The sequence below is a fragment of the Lingula anatina genome, chromosome 10 (assembly GCF_051362555.1).
Source record: "Lingula anatina isolate TDL-2025a chromosome 10, LinAna3.0, whole genome shotgun sequence".
Taxonomy (NCBI): domain Eukaryota; kingdom Metazoa; phylum Brachiopoda; class Lingulata; order Lingulida; family Lingulidae; genus Lingula; species Lingula anatina.
The window spans coordinates 3,419,030-3,435,911 of NC_141776.1; the positions used below are offsets into that span (position 1 = coordinate 3,419,030).

Genomic DNA, 16,882 nt, shown 5'->3' on the forward strand with positions numbered 1-16,882 from the left:
ACCATGGGACGTCACTGCCTGACCCATTTTGCGCTCATTCTGTTGTCGCGCACGATACATTGAAGCTACAAGTTATCTCCAACTTTCAACTTAAACCTTCAGTTCAGAAAATTTCATCGGCTTTTCCTTCGATGAGACCTTTCCAGCAGTTCACTCGATATTTCGAACCGTTACGGCACGTTTACAGCTTATTATGTCAGCGAAAGATTCAGTACAAGTTCAAGCAGGGAGTAGCTGTACATCTGCCGACTATTAGGCTACATAAATGCGGTAAGTTAATTTCTTTACTGCTTTAGCAGATGCCGTTGACATAATCCATTTGTCCATGAGTTTCTGGTTTGCTCTAATAATGGTCACGGCGACTGCACTATAAGGCTCCTTGCGTATCACCTATTCAATTTTTTAGTTAGCACTGAAGTTACCGTTTATACCTACTATTTATTTAATTATCTTTGAGTTTCACATTTATGACTCCGTTTATAAGTCTTCTGAACAAAATTGTCTTATCAACCCCCACCCTTCACACATCTTGAATATTGGGGTTCATTTATGCTTAGGGCACTACAACTGATAAGTAAATATAGTTATTAGCTTTTTCCTTCTACTAAACAAGATCATGTTACATGGATATTGCAAGAATAGTACAGTCACGGAAGATTTAGTGAAACAAAAATACTTATTGAAGCATATCGCGGGTCTTCCTTGCCCAGTGCGCTTGGGCACCAGTCAAGGTTATGGCCTCTTTGCAACCCCACAAACAAAATTTGTGCAAAAATCGTTTAAAAATAATAACTTTTGCTGAATCGTCACATCATTATTTTTAGGATGATGAGTCTTATTTAATATTTCATATTTAATTTTTATCCCTAAGGCCATAACATTTAATGCAGGCAACAATTTGCCACATTGTTATTATTGTTAAAATTATTAGGATAGTGAGTTTATATAATAAAAGCGGCCTTGTTTGGCCAAATCACGAACACCCGATAGTCTTTGTTGCCTTCTATTTTGTTATGAACGGGACTTTGCAAGTTTGTGGTGCACTGGGATGGAGAAGACATAAAGATACATTTTTTCCAATGCATGTTGCTCAAATTCTGTTATTCCAGATTGCCATTTTAGTTCTACTTACTAAATGTACAAATTCAGCAGTTTTTGTACACATTTCTTTAATCCTTAATTTCTATTTTAAAGTAAGGATAGTCTCAGTGTGTATGTAACTGCAATCAGTTTCACTTTCACCATACATGTGTGCACTGAAACCGAGACATAAGTCCTCATTTGGTGAGCAAACAGCAAACAGGGGAGACCGGGGCTAGTTGGGTAAGTGGGCCCCCCATCAATTTCTGACAAAGTAATTATGGGGTAGAATAATTGATCACATCATTTTGTAAAGTGACCGTATCCAATGGTGTTAGCAGTGAGTCCAAATGAAATAATTTAGCATCTTAAAGTAACTTTATTAAAGAGACTTGATGGGGGGCCAACTTACCCCGGGGTCCAACTAGCACCGGTCTCCCCTACTAGTACAATAATTGACTTTGGGAGACGTCATTTCTACAAATTATTGATCCGAAGCATATAATGACTTTTTTTATTAAACTTTTGTTTAAATGGTATTTTAAGCGTTAAAGCTCTTTGACATACATGTACATGTATTTGGCAGAAACGATTTTCCCTCACTTATAATCTCTTCCCGATTAGTGGCCGGTTAAAATCTTTGATTTACCGCAGAACATTATTGAGAAAATAAAATAAATAAAAAATGATAAAAACACTTATTGTTTACACTCACGTTTCAGCTCTAAACTTTCAAGTAATATATTTTTGATGTTCGTCATCAGTAAGCATGCGTCCTATGTGCTTTTACTAATAACTAAACATAGACTAATAAAAGGTTCATCGCCAACATCTAATTACTGTTAGGGAAGCACATTTCTTACCTGACCTGAACTTCTACTCAAAATCCATCCACAACTTTTTGATTTTGGGTGGTAACAAACACGCTATCAGAATAACAGACCAATGGAGTTGAAAACATAACCGAAAACATGAAGTATTTGGTGGAGGTAAAGATTCAAAATTACCGCCAGGAGGAGTTAAGAATGTACGTCATCAGAAGCCCCTGGTGAGGTTCGAACTCACGACCCCTGGTTTACGAGACCAGTGCTCTAACCACTGAGCTACAGAGGCGGGTATTTACACATTCTGATTTTTTCTTACGCACTGTGAGGTGATTTTTGTTAATTTTTTTTTTTTTTTACTAAATTAAAACGTTTCAGAAAAGCCGCACTGTTTTCGTGTTTTTGACACGTACCGGTGCACGGCGTCTTGATCATACTACCGTGCTCTACCGTTTTTGGTTGCTGATCAGTGTCCGGGTAATCCTTTAGTAAAATAAATGGGCATAATTTATATTCATATCAAGCACATACGTCGAATGGTAAGCATTGTTTTTCCTTCATTCCTCACTATTCGTAAATTGAACCGAACATCCCCTTCAGCATTTGTGTCATCAAGAAATATCTCAAAATTCAAAATAAACTGTCAAAAATATCTTTAAAATATAGACCAAGGTATTACTAATAACCCGAATCATTGTTTTTTCAATTCCATTAATTAATTAATTAGATAGAATTTCGGTTCATTTTTCCTGAAAATGCCTGAAATCTGATCTTTCAAATTTTATCAAATCTCTTTAATAAAATAGAAGTTATCAGAAATAACCATAAACCGTTTATCACACTCTCTTTAAAAGGTAACTCTAAATAATCCAAAATTTACTAGCGAAAATGGCCGATAATTTTTATAGGGAGGAGAGGGTATCTCTGGAGGTAAGGAGGGTTGACTGTGCACCTATGACCTGTGCTCCACCTTTGCAATATGAACATGTCTTGAAGAAGCGAACAGAAAAAAAATCGGGCTTTTATTTGAAATTCACGTCTTGACGCCACCGACTTGGTCAATTTCCCGGCTAATTTGCAGCGCTCGGTGTGTCAAAGCGAGAAGTTTTCATCGGGTAATTAGGATACGGGACCCAAGCACCACAACCCCAATATTTGCGGTTAGCACACCCGTTAAACTTTAATCGGATCGGATTTACCCTTTTAAAGAGCTGCCCTCGCATTTTAAGTCAACACTTCAGCGACAATGCGCGTAGAAGGTTGCAAAGTGGTAGGATGTTTTTTTAAACTGCAAGTCACTTTGCACGTTAGATGAACTTTAAATGGAAACTAACTTTGCGATCACGGCGAAATCGAATTCCACCTTACCGTGTAATTTCGTGTATTTCCGGAGATTCTCGGTCTAGAAACTTTTATCGCATTTCTGTAAGCACTCAAATAATTTTCCGTGAATGTCGCCGATATAGTGTCGCAAGTTGAACACTGCGAATTAACATCTTACGAGCGAGGACACCTGTAAAACATGGAAGACATTTTAGTCGAGGCAAGAAAGCAACATGCTACTCACGCAGGGGAATACGGTGAAGTGGACCTAGAGACGTTTCGAACGTGTGTAGCATTTTGTGAGGTGAGTTCCTATATCTATCTTTAAACCTAAACATGTGTTTGCCATATTTTACTTATTTTCAAATGTGTTTACCTATTTCTATTTAAATAAATCTATAGACACTATCAATTAACTAATTAATTTATGTATTTATTTATTTTTATTTCACTTTCCTACTAATTGGACTGTCTTGTAGTCTTAACCTTTTTTGTCGTCTATCGGCGAAGAGATACAATTTTCACACGGAGAAAGGAAAATAGCCATATTTGTAAGCAAAACAGGGCGAGTTATTAACTCTCATGCACTGCCTATCAGTGTTACACCCGCAAAAAGTCAAATGTAAGATACGTTGACGTGTTTTTTTTTTTTTAATATTTTATTGCGACATGGATAAAGTCGTTAATAGACTGTAAATTTCTTTTCACTGTTTAACGTTTTTTTCTTTCTCTCTGTCTTTATCCTCTCACACGTACATATGTGTTAATGACTACTTTTTTCTCTTTTCTTTCTTTCCCTTCTCTTTTCGTCCTCCTTTCTCTTCTACCCTCCACATTCCACATGGCTCTGTATCTATTCTTTCTTCTCCCCATCACTCCCCTCCATCTCTCTCTCTCTCTCTCTTTCTCTCTCTATCTCTCTCTCTCTCTCTCACACACACACACACACACACACACTTTTTTCTTCCCCCGTCTCTTTTCTAACTTATTTCTCTCTTCTTCCTCCCTTCCTCCCTTTCATTTTCTCCTGTGACGGCGCGAACACTTGTAATTAAATTACCCATAACATGTAGATGTGTAGCGGGAATGCGAAGAACAAGATAAGTATGTGCTAGTACAAACGGCATAATAACCCTTTGAGGGAAATATCAACAAAAATGCTTATAAAATGTACTGACGGTAAGTATGTACTTCTAGTCAATTGGGACATCATGTTTTCTGTAAAATCTTTCTTTTTTTCGCAGCCGGTGGGAGATCCAAAATTATATTAATTCTTTTAATGTTATTTTTTTAGCTGGTCACTAGTTCATGAGTTCATCCTGTCCTTATACGCTTACTAATATTATAGCGATGAGTCAATTTCTGTCTTGACAACTGTCACGACGCTCTTAAAGCACAAAGCAGATTTGCTGTCGACTGCTTCAAATTCAAACATGCTTTACTGTTTGCTTCCATTTTTAACGTGTTTGTTAGGCGAATTTGAGAGGACTGTAAACTCAATTGAACAATAAACGCAAACTTTAATTTGATAAAGTATAAGTCGGCCACAATGGACTTAAATGAAATTATGCCTGATCTATTGAACCCGAAGACAATATTAATACAATTCAGAATGAAAATGTCAATCATGTCCTCGAGGATTGTTTGACCAAAATTATTGAAATGTTGTGTATGGGCAGTGCTTGAACGTGTCTTCCCGTCATCGATTTCAAAACAATAATTATTGTGATTTTTTTTCTATTGACAAATAAAGGATAAAAATAGTGACTATTTTGAGCCACAATAGAGCGCCCTGCGGTGGCCTAGTGTTTGGACAAAATGGCCAGACTCAAGTTAAGTATTATCATAATGATAATGAAAAGTAAAGTGTTAATTTTGCTGATGATGCCATATTGATTTACTTCTTTATTCATTTATCGGGCGAGAGGGATTGTTGTGGTTCCCAATAGTGAATATAATAATAATTAATTAATTAAAAACCCTGCAATATGAGGTTATTAGATGTTTCTGATGTGAGGCTTATTCTCTGGTTATTGAAAACTGCCCAGGTGAGTTAATCCACTTTGTCGCTTCTAGTAATAATTTTCCTTCTTTTTCAACTTATGAAAAGAGAAAGCTGGATAATTACCTTTCCTGTAGATTAAATTAAAAGAAAACGAGAGATAAATAAACTACGACCGTTCGAATCCCTGCTGCGTCGTTGTCAGGTTCTAATGCTATATAAAAATATTTTGCAAAGGACATTATGAGTTTTTCACGTCGTATACAGTGGGGACAGAAGTCTCAAGAGAATAATGCACGTATAATGTCAAAATTTCAGTTCAATTTGAGTTGGCTAATCTACGAAGTTAAAAAGTCTAGTGACGTTTTCGTAAATAAGTGAGCGCAATTCGATATTTACCGCAGTTGTATTTGAGATGTAAACATGTAGCACGGTATAAGGTTGCATATGTGAGTCAGTTTAAAATTACACTTGCTATTATGGTTACAACCCGCAACAAAGTGAAAAACAGCGTCGAGAGCAGTCGCTAATGTTTGCTCATTTCTAAAATTCAAAACACAAAAAGCTACCTTTCACGTTTCCCTTCAGGCGACGCTAAATCTTCCTACAAATGTGTTTGAACTACCAACCCTGAAGTAGTTTGTGGTGCAATATGAGCGAAAAGAAACCAAGCAGTAAAACATTAAATCTGCCCTTTTGGCAAGATTTTTTGACGGTTTATGGGGGTGACACAAGACAAAAAAGGGATAATATTCAAGGACAGTTTTTTCTATAATATGTAAGGCTTAGGGGTGGAAAATTGTGATTTTTGCGTTGTTTTGCCTGTAACCTTTTTTTTTTTTTGCACGGTGGGGGGGGGAGGTAGAGGCCAACTGTGAATGGCTTTGCAGGCGTGTTGCGACAAAACAAGGTGCATCGCATTTTGCTGCCTCCCCTTCCCCCCTCACCTACTCACTGCTTTAGCCTGCTTATGCCTAAACTCCATTTACATGACGTCCTTTCTGCGTCCTTTGTGCGACCATGAAACTGGAATTGCTGTGGTCATAGAAAGGAGCCACAAGCATCGCTTTGGCTGCAGATTGAATGCTCAATGATTGGCCAGTTGTCAGCATGTAAAATATTATTATTTTACTCTCAAACTGGGCCGTACTACGGGACGCAGAAAGGACGCCGTCCAGTGTAAAATGAGCTTTACTGAGGACACTTAACTTTCTATTTGCTATAGTCTTTGCTGTGACCAGGTCTAGGGCAAATATATAATAACACGAGGTCGTGACCCAGCCTAGATGCGAGATCGTTTGTCATCCGCTTGCAATTGGTCTTTGCATAACATATTTAAAAGACGATATATAACTGCTTGTTATGATCATGAGTTAATACTTTTCAATTTCTACAAAAAAAAAAATGGTCCCACCGTGGCCTTACTCAGTGTGTGTGTACGTGTGTATGTGGATGTGTGCCTTTGTGTGTATGTATACGTGTGTGTGCTTGCGTGTGTGTACGTGTGTGTGTGTTTGTCTTTCTCTCTCTCTGTGTGAGTGTATGTGTGTGTGTGTTCGTCTGTCTGTGTGTGTGTGTCTGTTTATTTGTGAGGTTTAGCTTCAATTTTATGTTGAAATATTCGTTATCAGTAGACTAAACAGCTGAATTTCCACCAGGATATGACTGCTGAAAAAATATGCATATTTTACTATTTTAGCCTATGTACGCTGATCGCCTCTTTAAAATCTTAGACCAGGATGGTTCCGCCGGATTAAGTCTTCAGGAATGGGAAGAAGGAGTGCGAAGGGTTTATTCGGAGAAAGAATTCGAACGACTTCAAATACTTTTTGACGTGTTTGATACAGAAGGTAAAAGAAGCCGGGTGTTAAAAAGAGGAATCTGATACAGTAACGAATATCTCATTTCTTCAAATATCTATATTGAATTATTTTTATTCTTTAAATATAACAAATAAACCTTATGGTTGTTACTTTTAATGAACTATTATAATCAGTTTTAAAATATGTCAATAAATAAACAGATGGATTTATTTGTTAGTTGCTAAATGATACAAAAATAATTAACTTAGGACAATGAACTTGTTTCTATTGAAGACCCTCTATCTTGTCTTGTTCACTAAATTACACTTCTTCTAATTGGGCAAAAATAATAATTTTCACGCACTTATAAACATGTTTGGCCTCGAGCAGGCGAAGGCGCCATAGATACCAGTGCAGTTAAAGCAATCCTGATCGAGGCTCTAGGCGGGGAGGACCACACCTTCAGCGAGGAGTACGTAGACAGCTTGGTCCAGTTACTTATTGAGGAGGCCGCCAAGGACCTTGAGGATGAGGAGGACTGCAGACTGGATTTTGAGGAGTTTGAGGAGCTGATGAACAAGTTCCCTGCCTTGTCGACGCATCTGGTCAAAAGGTGAGATAGTATGATATTAATATTGTTTGAGCGAAAATATCAGGCCTTATGAAAACCCCCAAATGGGATGTCCTATAGGACTTTACGAACTCTACCGGTATATTCATCCTAGAGGACCAGATAGGGCTCTGTAGGAATTCTGACGTCCTATAGGATGCCTATACATGGACCCTATACATGTATGATTTTGTGCAAAGTTCCAATAGAGCATTTTATAGGGCCCTACAGGAAATTTCCACAAGGGAGATTCCCGTTGTGAATCAGTATGCAGTGATAAGATGAGAAGGGACGTCTTTAATGACAAAAGTAAGGCGGCAAAAAAGAAAAAAGAAAGGCACACAGCTTGCGGAAAATGGTAACTTTTGTGAAATAAAAATGCCCATAGAATATGTTATAATTTGAGGGGTGGACCCTTGAAGTATTAAGTTTAAAAGGCATTTTCCTTATCAAGATTATTTCAAGGTTGTGACCATTCTGTATTATTCATTTATTTAACTTGTAAAGTGTAAAGCTTAACATCGTCTTTCTGAAAGTTTGAGAACGTACTACCTTTTAATTTTACTGCCGATGTTTCAAAATTTACAGTACAACGGGATGGTTTCGTAACATCATAAAAGCCGGGTCAAAGACAACACTACCACGCCCAAAGAAGTCATCAAGGTCAAGGTCATGCTGCCCAAACTGCCAGACGACAGAACTGCTGAACCGATCGCCAAGCGGTGTCGCCATCTTTCTTTATTTTTCTGTATCAGCTGGCCTGATAGCAGAGAGAGTGCTGCGGTTCTTAGCCAACAATTCCGAAATCACTGGGTTCGATATTTTGGCGCGCGTTTGTGGTAAGTACATGTCAGAAACGTTATCAAACCTGGTGTCTTAGTCCCTTCAAATAATTATTTTGTTAGTGGCGCAAAACTAATTTTTTTCTGAGAAATATATTGAAACTATTGTTTAAAATTGAAATCAGAGTTAATTTTTAGAGAATCAAAAACAACACATGCGCTAATTGATAAAATACCCTATAAATAATTGTGATTCCCAAAGATAAAGGATAAAGGATCATGTTATCTTAACCATATTAACAAGCAGAAGGGGATCATGACGGAGTTTGTAACAGGAAATATATTGTAACCATTATGAAGATTCTCTTTCACCCTAGAACGCATCACTGTTTATTACCTAATGTGCTACTAGACCAAAGGTGGGGATCATCAAAATGGAAAATCACAATAAATTTAACTATGCGCATTCGTTTGAACAGAAAATGATTCAAGCACATTTTATTCATTTTTCTTATAACAGGCCAACTACTCAACTTTAACTGCATGCTGGTCGTGGTCCTCATGCTGAGAGTTACCTTGACCTTGATAAGGTCATCCAAGGTCGCATTCTGGCTGCCTATAGATCAACATATAGACTTTCACAAGGCAGTGGGGGTTGTCATATTGATTCTTAGCATACTGCATACTGGTGGACATATCGGGAATTTTAGTACGTATCAGTTATTGAAAATATGCTCATTTCATATATACAGTACATGTACTGACACATGCATATGTTTTTCACATTTTACACAGTATATTACAAAAGTAAATTCGTGTTCTTTGTCAAATTTTCTAGCTAAAATACCGGCACTTATCTGCAGGATTTGGTACTGGTAGATATTTTAGTAATATGTATTTATTGATTGGTTTGTTTGAATATTTTTTGTATTATTTCGGTTGTGAATCTACAGTACATAAAATACAAATTACACTAAAGACGTACCTGTATATTCACATGCTACACGTATCTTTTCTACATCAAGATGGTTATGAAAATTCAGTACACGTTTAAGATAATATTAGATCTGTTGTTTTGCATATTGTTTTGAATATTATAAAATAAATAAATAAATAAATAAATAAATTGATTATCTGGCGTTCCAGTCATCGTAGCACCGAGTATGAACATCACCGTTGCTGAGGCTTTGTTTACAACCAAATCTCAGGTGGGCTGGGTCGCCGGCACGGCGTGTCCCACGGGATGGGCGTTGTTGGTGCTCATCATCATTATGTTCATCGGGGCGCAGTCATTCGTGAGGAGACGGGGCCATTTTGAGGTAATTAGGCCACGATTAAATGGTTTTGATTCATGCAATGTGTGATGTTGTGAACAGTGGTGTATTTAGGATACGGGAGGTGGGTGGCGTTACCAGAAGAGGGAGCCACTGAGAGAATTGGTATGGATTTTTAACAGTTGTAATTTTTTATGGAGTGTTGTACGTGTTTTGTTTAACTTTTTCTCTTCGAAATATACTCGTATTTCGGAGTTGACGTCATGGAAAGTTATCTAACAGTATACTAGTAAATGTCAGAGGTTTCCCTACAGAGTTAGGAGCTATACCCCATTTATACTAGCACTATATGCACCCCGTTCACTGTACTTCTGTGACGAAATCATTTGAAACTTTCGTCTAAAAATTCACATATAGGGAAATTTAACTACATCAAAAAAGCAAATATTCACAAGTGCCAAAACGGTCTAAAGAGCACGCATAATGCACCTTTTAAAAATGCTATAAAGGCAGCTACTGTAACAAAACATTTTTATAGTAACACAATTCCGTAAAATGCCAAGAACAACCAAAATGGCTAATAATAACGATGTCAAAATACCTATTACAACACACCCACCGACCGTGAACGCAGTTAACGACAATGTTTGACACTGATTCGACGCTATGGAGAGATAACACTGAACAAATCTGATATTTGTTAACGGTCGCCAATCTGACATGTTTAATGGTGTAGTTAGTGTCTTTGTGGTTTAAATGATGACCTTGGTTTCATGTAAACCACATATGCGTGACATGTAGTTTTTTATCTTTGGATAAGATAGGCATTAATGATGCTTTAGTCGTAGATTTTAAAATAGTTGACATCCCTTAATTATTATCATCAAGGCCAGCCTCCTAAAAATACTTTAAACCATTTTTAATATTTATACAAAGAGAGATAATATCCCAAAAGCTGAAATTGAGTGATACATGTATATTTAAGTATGTTCGACAAAAGAATTAAATCTCTTTGGGTAAACGTTCTTGTCCCCAAATGTCCCAATAATTCTTAATCTAATGTAACATTGAATGTATTCATCTATCATTTTATCCTGTTAAGCTTAAAATGATAGCAAGATTTAAAAACCATCGCTTAAGAGTGGGTTGAGGACTTTTTGATTCTCCTAGGTTGTTACAGAATAATGGCGAATGTAAGCAACGGGGGATCAAAAGTCGGTAAGGTGGAAATGGTATCGTTTACCCGAGCAAAACCCATCAAGTATGAATTTTTCGTGGGGAAATCTTACTTGTACAATGAGAATCTTTAATGTATCCATTTATTTCAATAAATCATGTATTTCTTCCAGCTGTTTTACTTCAGTCATATTCTCTACGCTCCCACTCTGATCCTGCTGGTCATCCACGGCCCCAGCTTCTGGAAATGGTTTGTGGCCCCGGGCGCCATCTTTGTCGTGGAGAAGTTGTACCGCTTCAAGTGGATCAGGCGTCTGGCCTACGGAAGGACGTTCGTACAGGAGGGGATACTGTTACCGTCGAAAGTGAGTAAAGAGAAAAGTTAAGAAAAGACCTTTTCATGTTTACCAAAGCCTATAGTGAGTTCTTTTTGTCGTATTTTCCTAATACTAGATAAATGTTCTGGTAGTTTTTGTAGTTATAGTAATTTTTCCCGTATTTTCTATACCTTCATAACATTGCAACACACTAAAATAAAGTTAAATTGAATCTGATACTGGAACTTACTTGATTGCAACACATTATCATTTTAGGTAACACATTTAGTGCTTGACCGGCCCGAGAGTTTTTCCTTCAATCCGGGAGACTACGTCTTCATCAATATCCCTAAGATCGCAAAATTTGAGTGGCACCCATTCACCATTAGTAGCGCCCCAGAGTACAGAGGTAAGTGACACCATCTACAGTCAAAACTTTTGCCCGTGAGCAACAAACTTGAGCAGAGGAGTATATGAACATGTGCGCCGCTTACAATTAAAACTTGAGAGTTTTATGTGCAACAGACACGACCAGGGGGGTAAATACCAACATCTGTTGTCAAAATTTTAGATTCATGATCACCCATTGATTTAGCACCATCTTGTGTGGCCTACGCGGACAGGACGCTGTCTACTTGTCATAAATAAATAAATAAATAAATAAATGGAGAATTTATATGTTGCTTTCTTAAGGTCATATCTGGCTGCATATCAGGGCCGTTGGCACGTGGACGACGAAAGTTAATGAGTATTTTGACGAGAAGCGGAAGCGCTGGGAAGCCACCATGCCCACGTTAAAGAGCCGTCGCCTGGCAGTGAGCAATTTCCAGTTCTCACCCGCAGAACTGATGATCCAAGAGCGACGGATGAGTCAGCAGGTTGACGCCTTTCGGAGCAGTGTTCGCAGTAGAGCCAGCGCAAGCGGAAGTAGTTTGCGGAGCATGCGCAGCAGGGCAAACACCGGAGGAAGTAGCATGCGTAGCATCTCCAGGCGTCTTCAAGGTCAGGACGCGGGGGCTGAGGAAAATGCCCTTAGTAACCATTTGCTGGAAAGAGAAAGACGGATGAACCACTTCAACCATGTATCCAATGGCGGACCAAATTCAACTTCCGGACATGCGCACGAAGGGCACATCAACATTGCGTTCCAAATCGAGAACGACGCCGCAGAGAATGAAAAAGAATCTCTTCCGATGGCTGAACGGAAACTTCAGCAAGGTTGTAATCTCCTCGACGTGTCTAGAATCGATGACATTTTAGAAGAGGATGAAGACAGTAAATCGCTGGTAATGGGCCAAAGTGACTCTCAGGATATTTCCACAGTCGAGCCTAATCTAAATTCTGAAGAGCCAGAGCTTAGTGATAACCTCCTTAAGTTGAATACCGAGAAAAAACAGCACATAGCCGATTCAGATCACCGTGATGTACCCCCAGAACACAAATTCGATATAGAAAATAACAAAAATGGCGACAATACGGAAGAAACCGCAAAGGTTACCACAGCTAACAATGGTAAAAAAGACAGTGAATGCAAAAATTCAGAAAACTCTCACATGGACCATGGTAATGAAGATGTTGCAACAAGTGACGAAAGCTACGAGAGAGAAAACTCAGACTCCGGCAATGTGTCTGATGACAAAGAAAGCAGGACATCTATGGACAAATATAAGCCCTCAGATGGCTCGACTAAAGAGGACAGATCCGAAAAGAGTGAAAAATCGGACAAATCAGAAGATGAAGAAGATGACATCTTACCCCCGGATTTTAAACCCCCGCCACTGCGGAGACTTGGCACGTCCAACTCCATGACGGGTCACAACCGAAATCGACGTATGACGCTATGTCAGCGTCGCCTATCGACGTGGGAAGCAGTGTCGTCGGGTCAAAACTTCGCTATGACCAAGCAGAAGCCTTTCATCTATAATATCGACCCCGCGGCTGATACAACTTTGAATGAATTACTGGAGGTATTAACCAGACAAAATGAATACATTTCAACATGTTAAAGATTAAGACATTGTTTGATAATAGACTGTTGTAAGAAATTAACTCTTATGCGAGTTCCATGCAACAAACGATTTATTTTTTTCCCAAGAATATTTACTGATGAAATTGCTGTTATTTTGATTTGTGTTAATGATTTCCATTATTACGTAATAGATAACTGTATGTACATATTTACTGTTTACACTCTGTTGTCTTCGAAGATAAGGGGTCACACACACACACACACACACACACACACACACACACTTTCTCCAAATATATTTCTCTATCAAAGGTATTCAGTGATACTTTCTGTAAAATAATAATAATAATAATTACTATTATTATTTTTTTATTATCATTATTATTATTGTTGTTGTTGTTGTAGGTGTTTATTGACGGTCCATACGGCAGTCCGTCGTCCCACATATTCCAGGCAGAGCACGCCGTGTTGGTGGCGGGCGGTATAGGTGTCACCCCATTCGCCAGCATCCTCCAGAGCATCCTGCTGAGATATCAGCGAGAGAAGAACGTGTGTCCTAAATGTAACCACGCCTGGCTGGACGAGTTACCTTGCACCCTATATAACTTGAAAAAGGTACAGGGAGAGAGGTGTACTGTGTGTGTGCGTGCGTGCGCTGGCGGGCGCGCGCGTGTGTGTGTGTGTGTATGTGTGTGTGTGAGAGAGAGATAGAGAAAATATTTATGTACAGTCATATGCATTTCTTGTTTTCACTCTCAACATTCATTTAATACAGAGCTATCATTGGTTAAATGTTCGCAGTGATACGTGACGCACAACGCTTTCTCATTTTTTGTGACAGCCTCATGAAAATGTAAATATCTGTCAATGCGGAAATTTAAGACTCCGATATCTATATGTCATTTGCCCACATTTCGGTCTGTAGACAATATCTTTTTGTCTTTAGGTGGACTTTTTCTGGCTATGCCGGGATCAGTCGTCCTTTGAGTGGTTCGTCAGTCTTCTGGCTCAGTTAGAAATGGAACAGGAGGATCTGGACAACCTGGACGACAGTATCATCGGTAGGTGGCAGCACGTACTGTATATTAGCTGACATATTTCAACATGGACGAATAATGCATTTCATTGGTTCAGGGTTTCAGGACATATTAACGAATTCGAGCGCATACAATATGCAGTAAATATTCCTTGGTTTATTTTTTGACAATGTTCCAGTCATCACTGAAGTATTGACAAAATTTCGATCTACTGTACATGTATTCACCAGCGGTGAAATCTGGGAAATGTTAGAATCACCAGTAAATTTAAACTTTTTTCATATACCAGTAAAGGTCAACCTTTCATTTCACGCATGCCTTCAAGCCCAAAACTTGAATTTGTTTTGGAATTTGTTTTGGACTTTGAAACTGCCGAATGACAATAAGGAGTTACATGTACCGGGTAACGGGTACGTCCCGCTGACAAGTGTGTGTGTGTGTGTGTGTGTGTGTGTGTGTGTGTGCGTGTGTGTGTGTGTTTAAATTCCGGTACATATATCTTATTTAGACCAATACATTCACCACACCTCCCGTTTATTTCAGATTTCCACATTTATATGACGGCAGCAAAAACAGACATGAGGTCAGTCCTGCAGCAAATAACCTTTGACCTTAATCACCAAGTCGAGGCTCGTGACGCAATAACTGGTCTGAGAACCAAGACACAGCCCGGAAGACCAAACTGGGACGAGGTTAGAATCATTAGAGCTTCTGTGTATATATATATACAAGGGGCGGTAGATTTTATGCAGCCAAGAAGTTGTACAGCTTCTTGATGCAGTGAATAATAAAAACATTGGAATTCCATCGCCTTCTCTTAATTCCCTAGGAACCCGTTCACTGCCCATATCTGAATTATGATGATGATAACAGTTAGATACCAGTTATTAATAGAATTTAGTTTTTAAAGGAACTAACTGTATTTTTGTCAGCAATACATGCTGTTTCGACCATTCATCAATGACTGACTCGGCGATGTGAGAACTGAAATTTAATAACACGTTGCATTTTACCGTCATAAAAACTGTGAAAACACATTTGAGTGGGTCATATCATTATCAAATATTTATTTATTTATTTATTTATTTATTTATTTATTTATTTATGCAGGAGTTCCAAAAGCTAAAGAACCTGAAGAAAGGCCGAGTGACCATCTTTTACTGTGGCCCGCCTGGGCTGGCTGTTGTTCTGGGGAAAAAGGCGGCTGAATACGGGTTTGGATTCCGCAAAGAGAGTTTCTGAACACGCGCTCAAGGGCTGTGCTCTGTATATTAACAAAGACCGCTTAATGACTTAGAAATTCTGAACACAAATGCATAATTATCTTAGGAGGTCCTTAGTCGCAGCACTGGTATACCTTGGTATGGCAAAAAATTAAAAACCTTTAGATTTAGCACATGCACCTTGTAATATTCTGATTATATATAAGAAACATGGGTGTGTTGAAAGTCCAACTTTATTTTTAAAATGTATTCACTGATTCATATATACACATGTACACTGATTGCAAAACCACCTTTCACCAACATTACCAAGTTAAACATGATATGCCATGGCAAAAGTAAATAATGATTGTCCTTTTGTAGAACTTGATATTTTGCGATGTTCAGTTCGAGAAGCTGAAAATTAGTTACAAAACGGAAACATTCGGCTGTATATTCACTGATATTGAGGCCTAGATCACTAAAAATGATTGTTTCCTTAATAGTTAGAGTTGTGCATTCGTTTTACATCTCACTTAGGAATTAAACTGTAAAAAATGGTTGCTTTCCGTAACCAAATTGCCATCGCTTTAATTTCAAACACACGGAGCCTTGAGTTTGAACAAGCTTCTATTTTGTACCAGTACAAATCTATTCTATATTCTCTATAAGTGAGAAATAATTTTGAATTCATATATATATATACTGTGTATATGTAATAGGAAAGATGAACAGTTCGATTCTTTTTCGCAATACAGAGAGCCAGGGTGAAAGTCACCAAGTGACAGCATAAGTGAACCAATTGAGAGGCGTACACGTGTACTGTTTACTTCACAGATAGTATGATATATAAAATGATTATAAATTAATGAGGACCAGCCACTGTACAAAAGTTGACAAAGGATGTTAAAACTAAACTGAAAAGTCCCTTAAACGTAGTGTAACTTATTTTCTGAGAATAAACTATAATAGACATTGTATTGAAAATTTCATAAATATCAAACGTTATTACTGTGCTACTTGTGCATCTTTAAAGATTGTGAAAAAGACATGTTTGACAAAAAGATGTTGATTCTACTATTGTAGGTAAAATGCCTAGTACAGGATTGACTGCTAAAATTAATACTGAAATATACATAATAAAATTATTCATGAAAAGTACCATTTTTATTGACATATGTAGACGTATGTTGCTTTAGTTTTGGCGAGAATAAAATTGACATGTTCACCATCACTGGAAATATTTTGATAAGGCAACATGTCATCTTATATAAGACACATTAAAATAAAGCATAAACCTTTAAAATAACCATCACAGTTTTAAATCCATAGATAATCGATTAAATGCCATTAATTGGAATGTTTTAAGAGATCCAAGTTACATCAAAAGTATAGTCTCATAGATAAAAAAATGAATATAAACTAAACATGTTAACTTAAGCTTTACGTCTGTTATAAAATTAAAGCATAAGGTGTACAATGTA

The 16,882-nt window shown here is 37.8% G+C and overlaps 1 protein-coding gene and 1 non-coding gene across 2 annotated transcripts; one reads left to right on the forward strand and one right to left on the reverse strand.

Annotated features, from left to right (window-relative positions):
- Positions 1-2,120: 2,120 nt before the first annotated feature.
- Trnat-cgu (transfer RNA threonine (anticodon CGU)) lies at positions 2,121-2,193 on the reverse strand. Its single transcript has one exon. It is a non-coding gene; the product is annotated as a tRNA-Thr (tRNA).
- A 418-nt stretch (positions 2,194-2,611) lies between these two features.
- LOC106153454 (NADPH oxidase 5) lies at positions 2,612-15,901 on the forward strand. Its single transcript, XM_086997814.1, has 13 exons — positions 2,612-3,531; positions 6,929-7,079; positions 7,422-7,644; positions 8,230-8,480; positions 8,944-9,132; positions 9,570-9,742; positions 11,047-11,238; positions 11,467-11,599; positions 11,884-13,157; positions 13,565-13,774; positions 14,106-14,220; positions 14,740-14,888; positions 15,307-15,901. Exons 1-13 carry the CDS (start codon positions 3,427-3,429, stop codon positions 15,436-15,438), a joined length of 3,297 nt encoding a protein of 1,098 aa, XP_086853940.1. The 5' UTR covers positions 2,612-3,426; the 3' UTR covers positions 15,439-15,901.
- Positions 15,902-16,882: the final 981 nt, after the last annotated feature.

Excerpts from the sequence above, each read along its gene's own strand:
- LOC106153454 (XM_086997814.1), top strand. The coding sequence starts at position 3,427 with ATGGAAGACATTTTAGTCGAGGCAAGAAAGCAACATGCTACTCACGCA. Across the intron at positions 9,743-11,046 it reads GGAGACGGGGCCATTTTGAG|CTGTTTTACTTCAGTCATAT; the intron begins GTAATTAGGCCA and ends TATTTCTTCCAG. Across the intron at positions 14,221-14,739 it reads CCTGGACGACAGTATCATCG|ATTTCCACATTTATATGACG; the intron begins GTAGGTGGCAGC and ends CGTTTATTTCAG.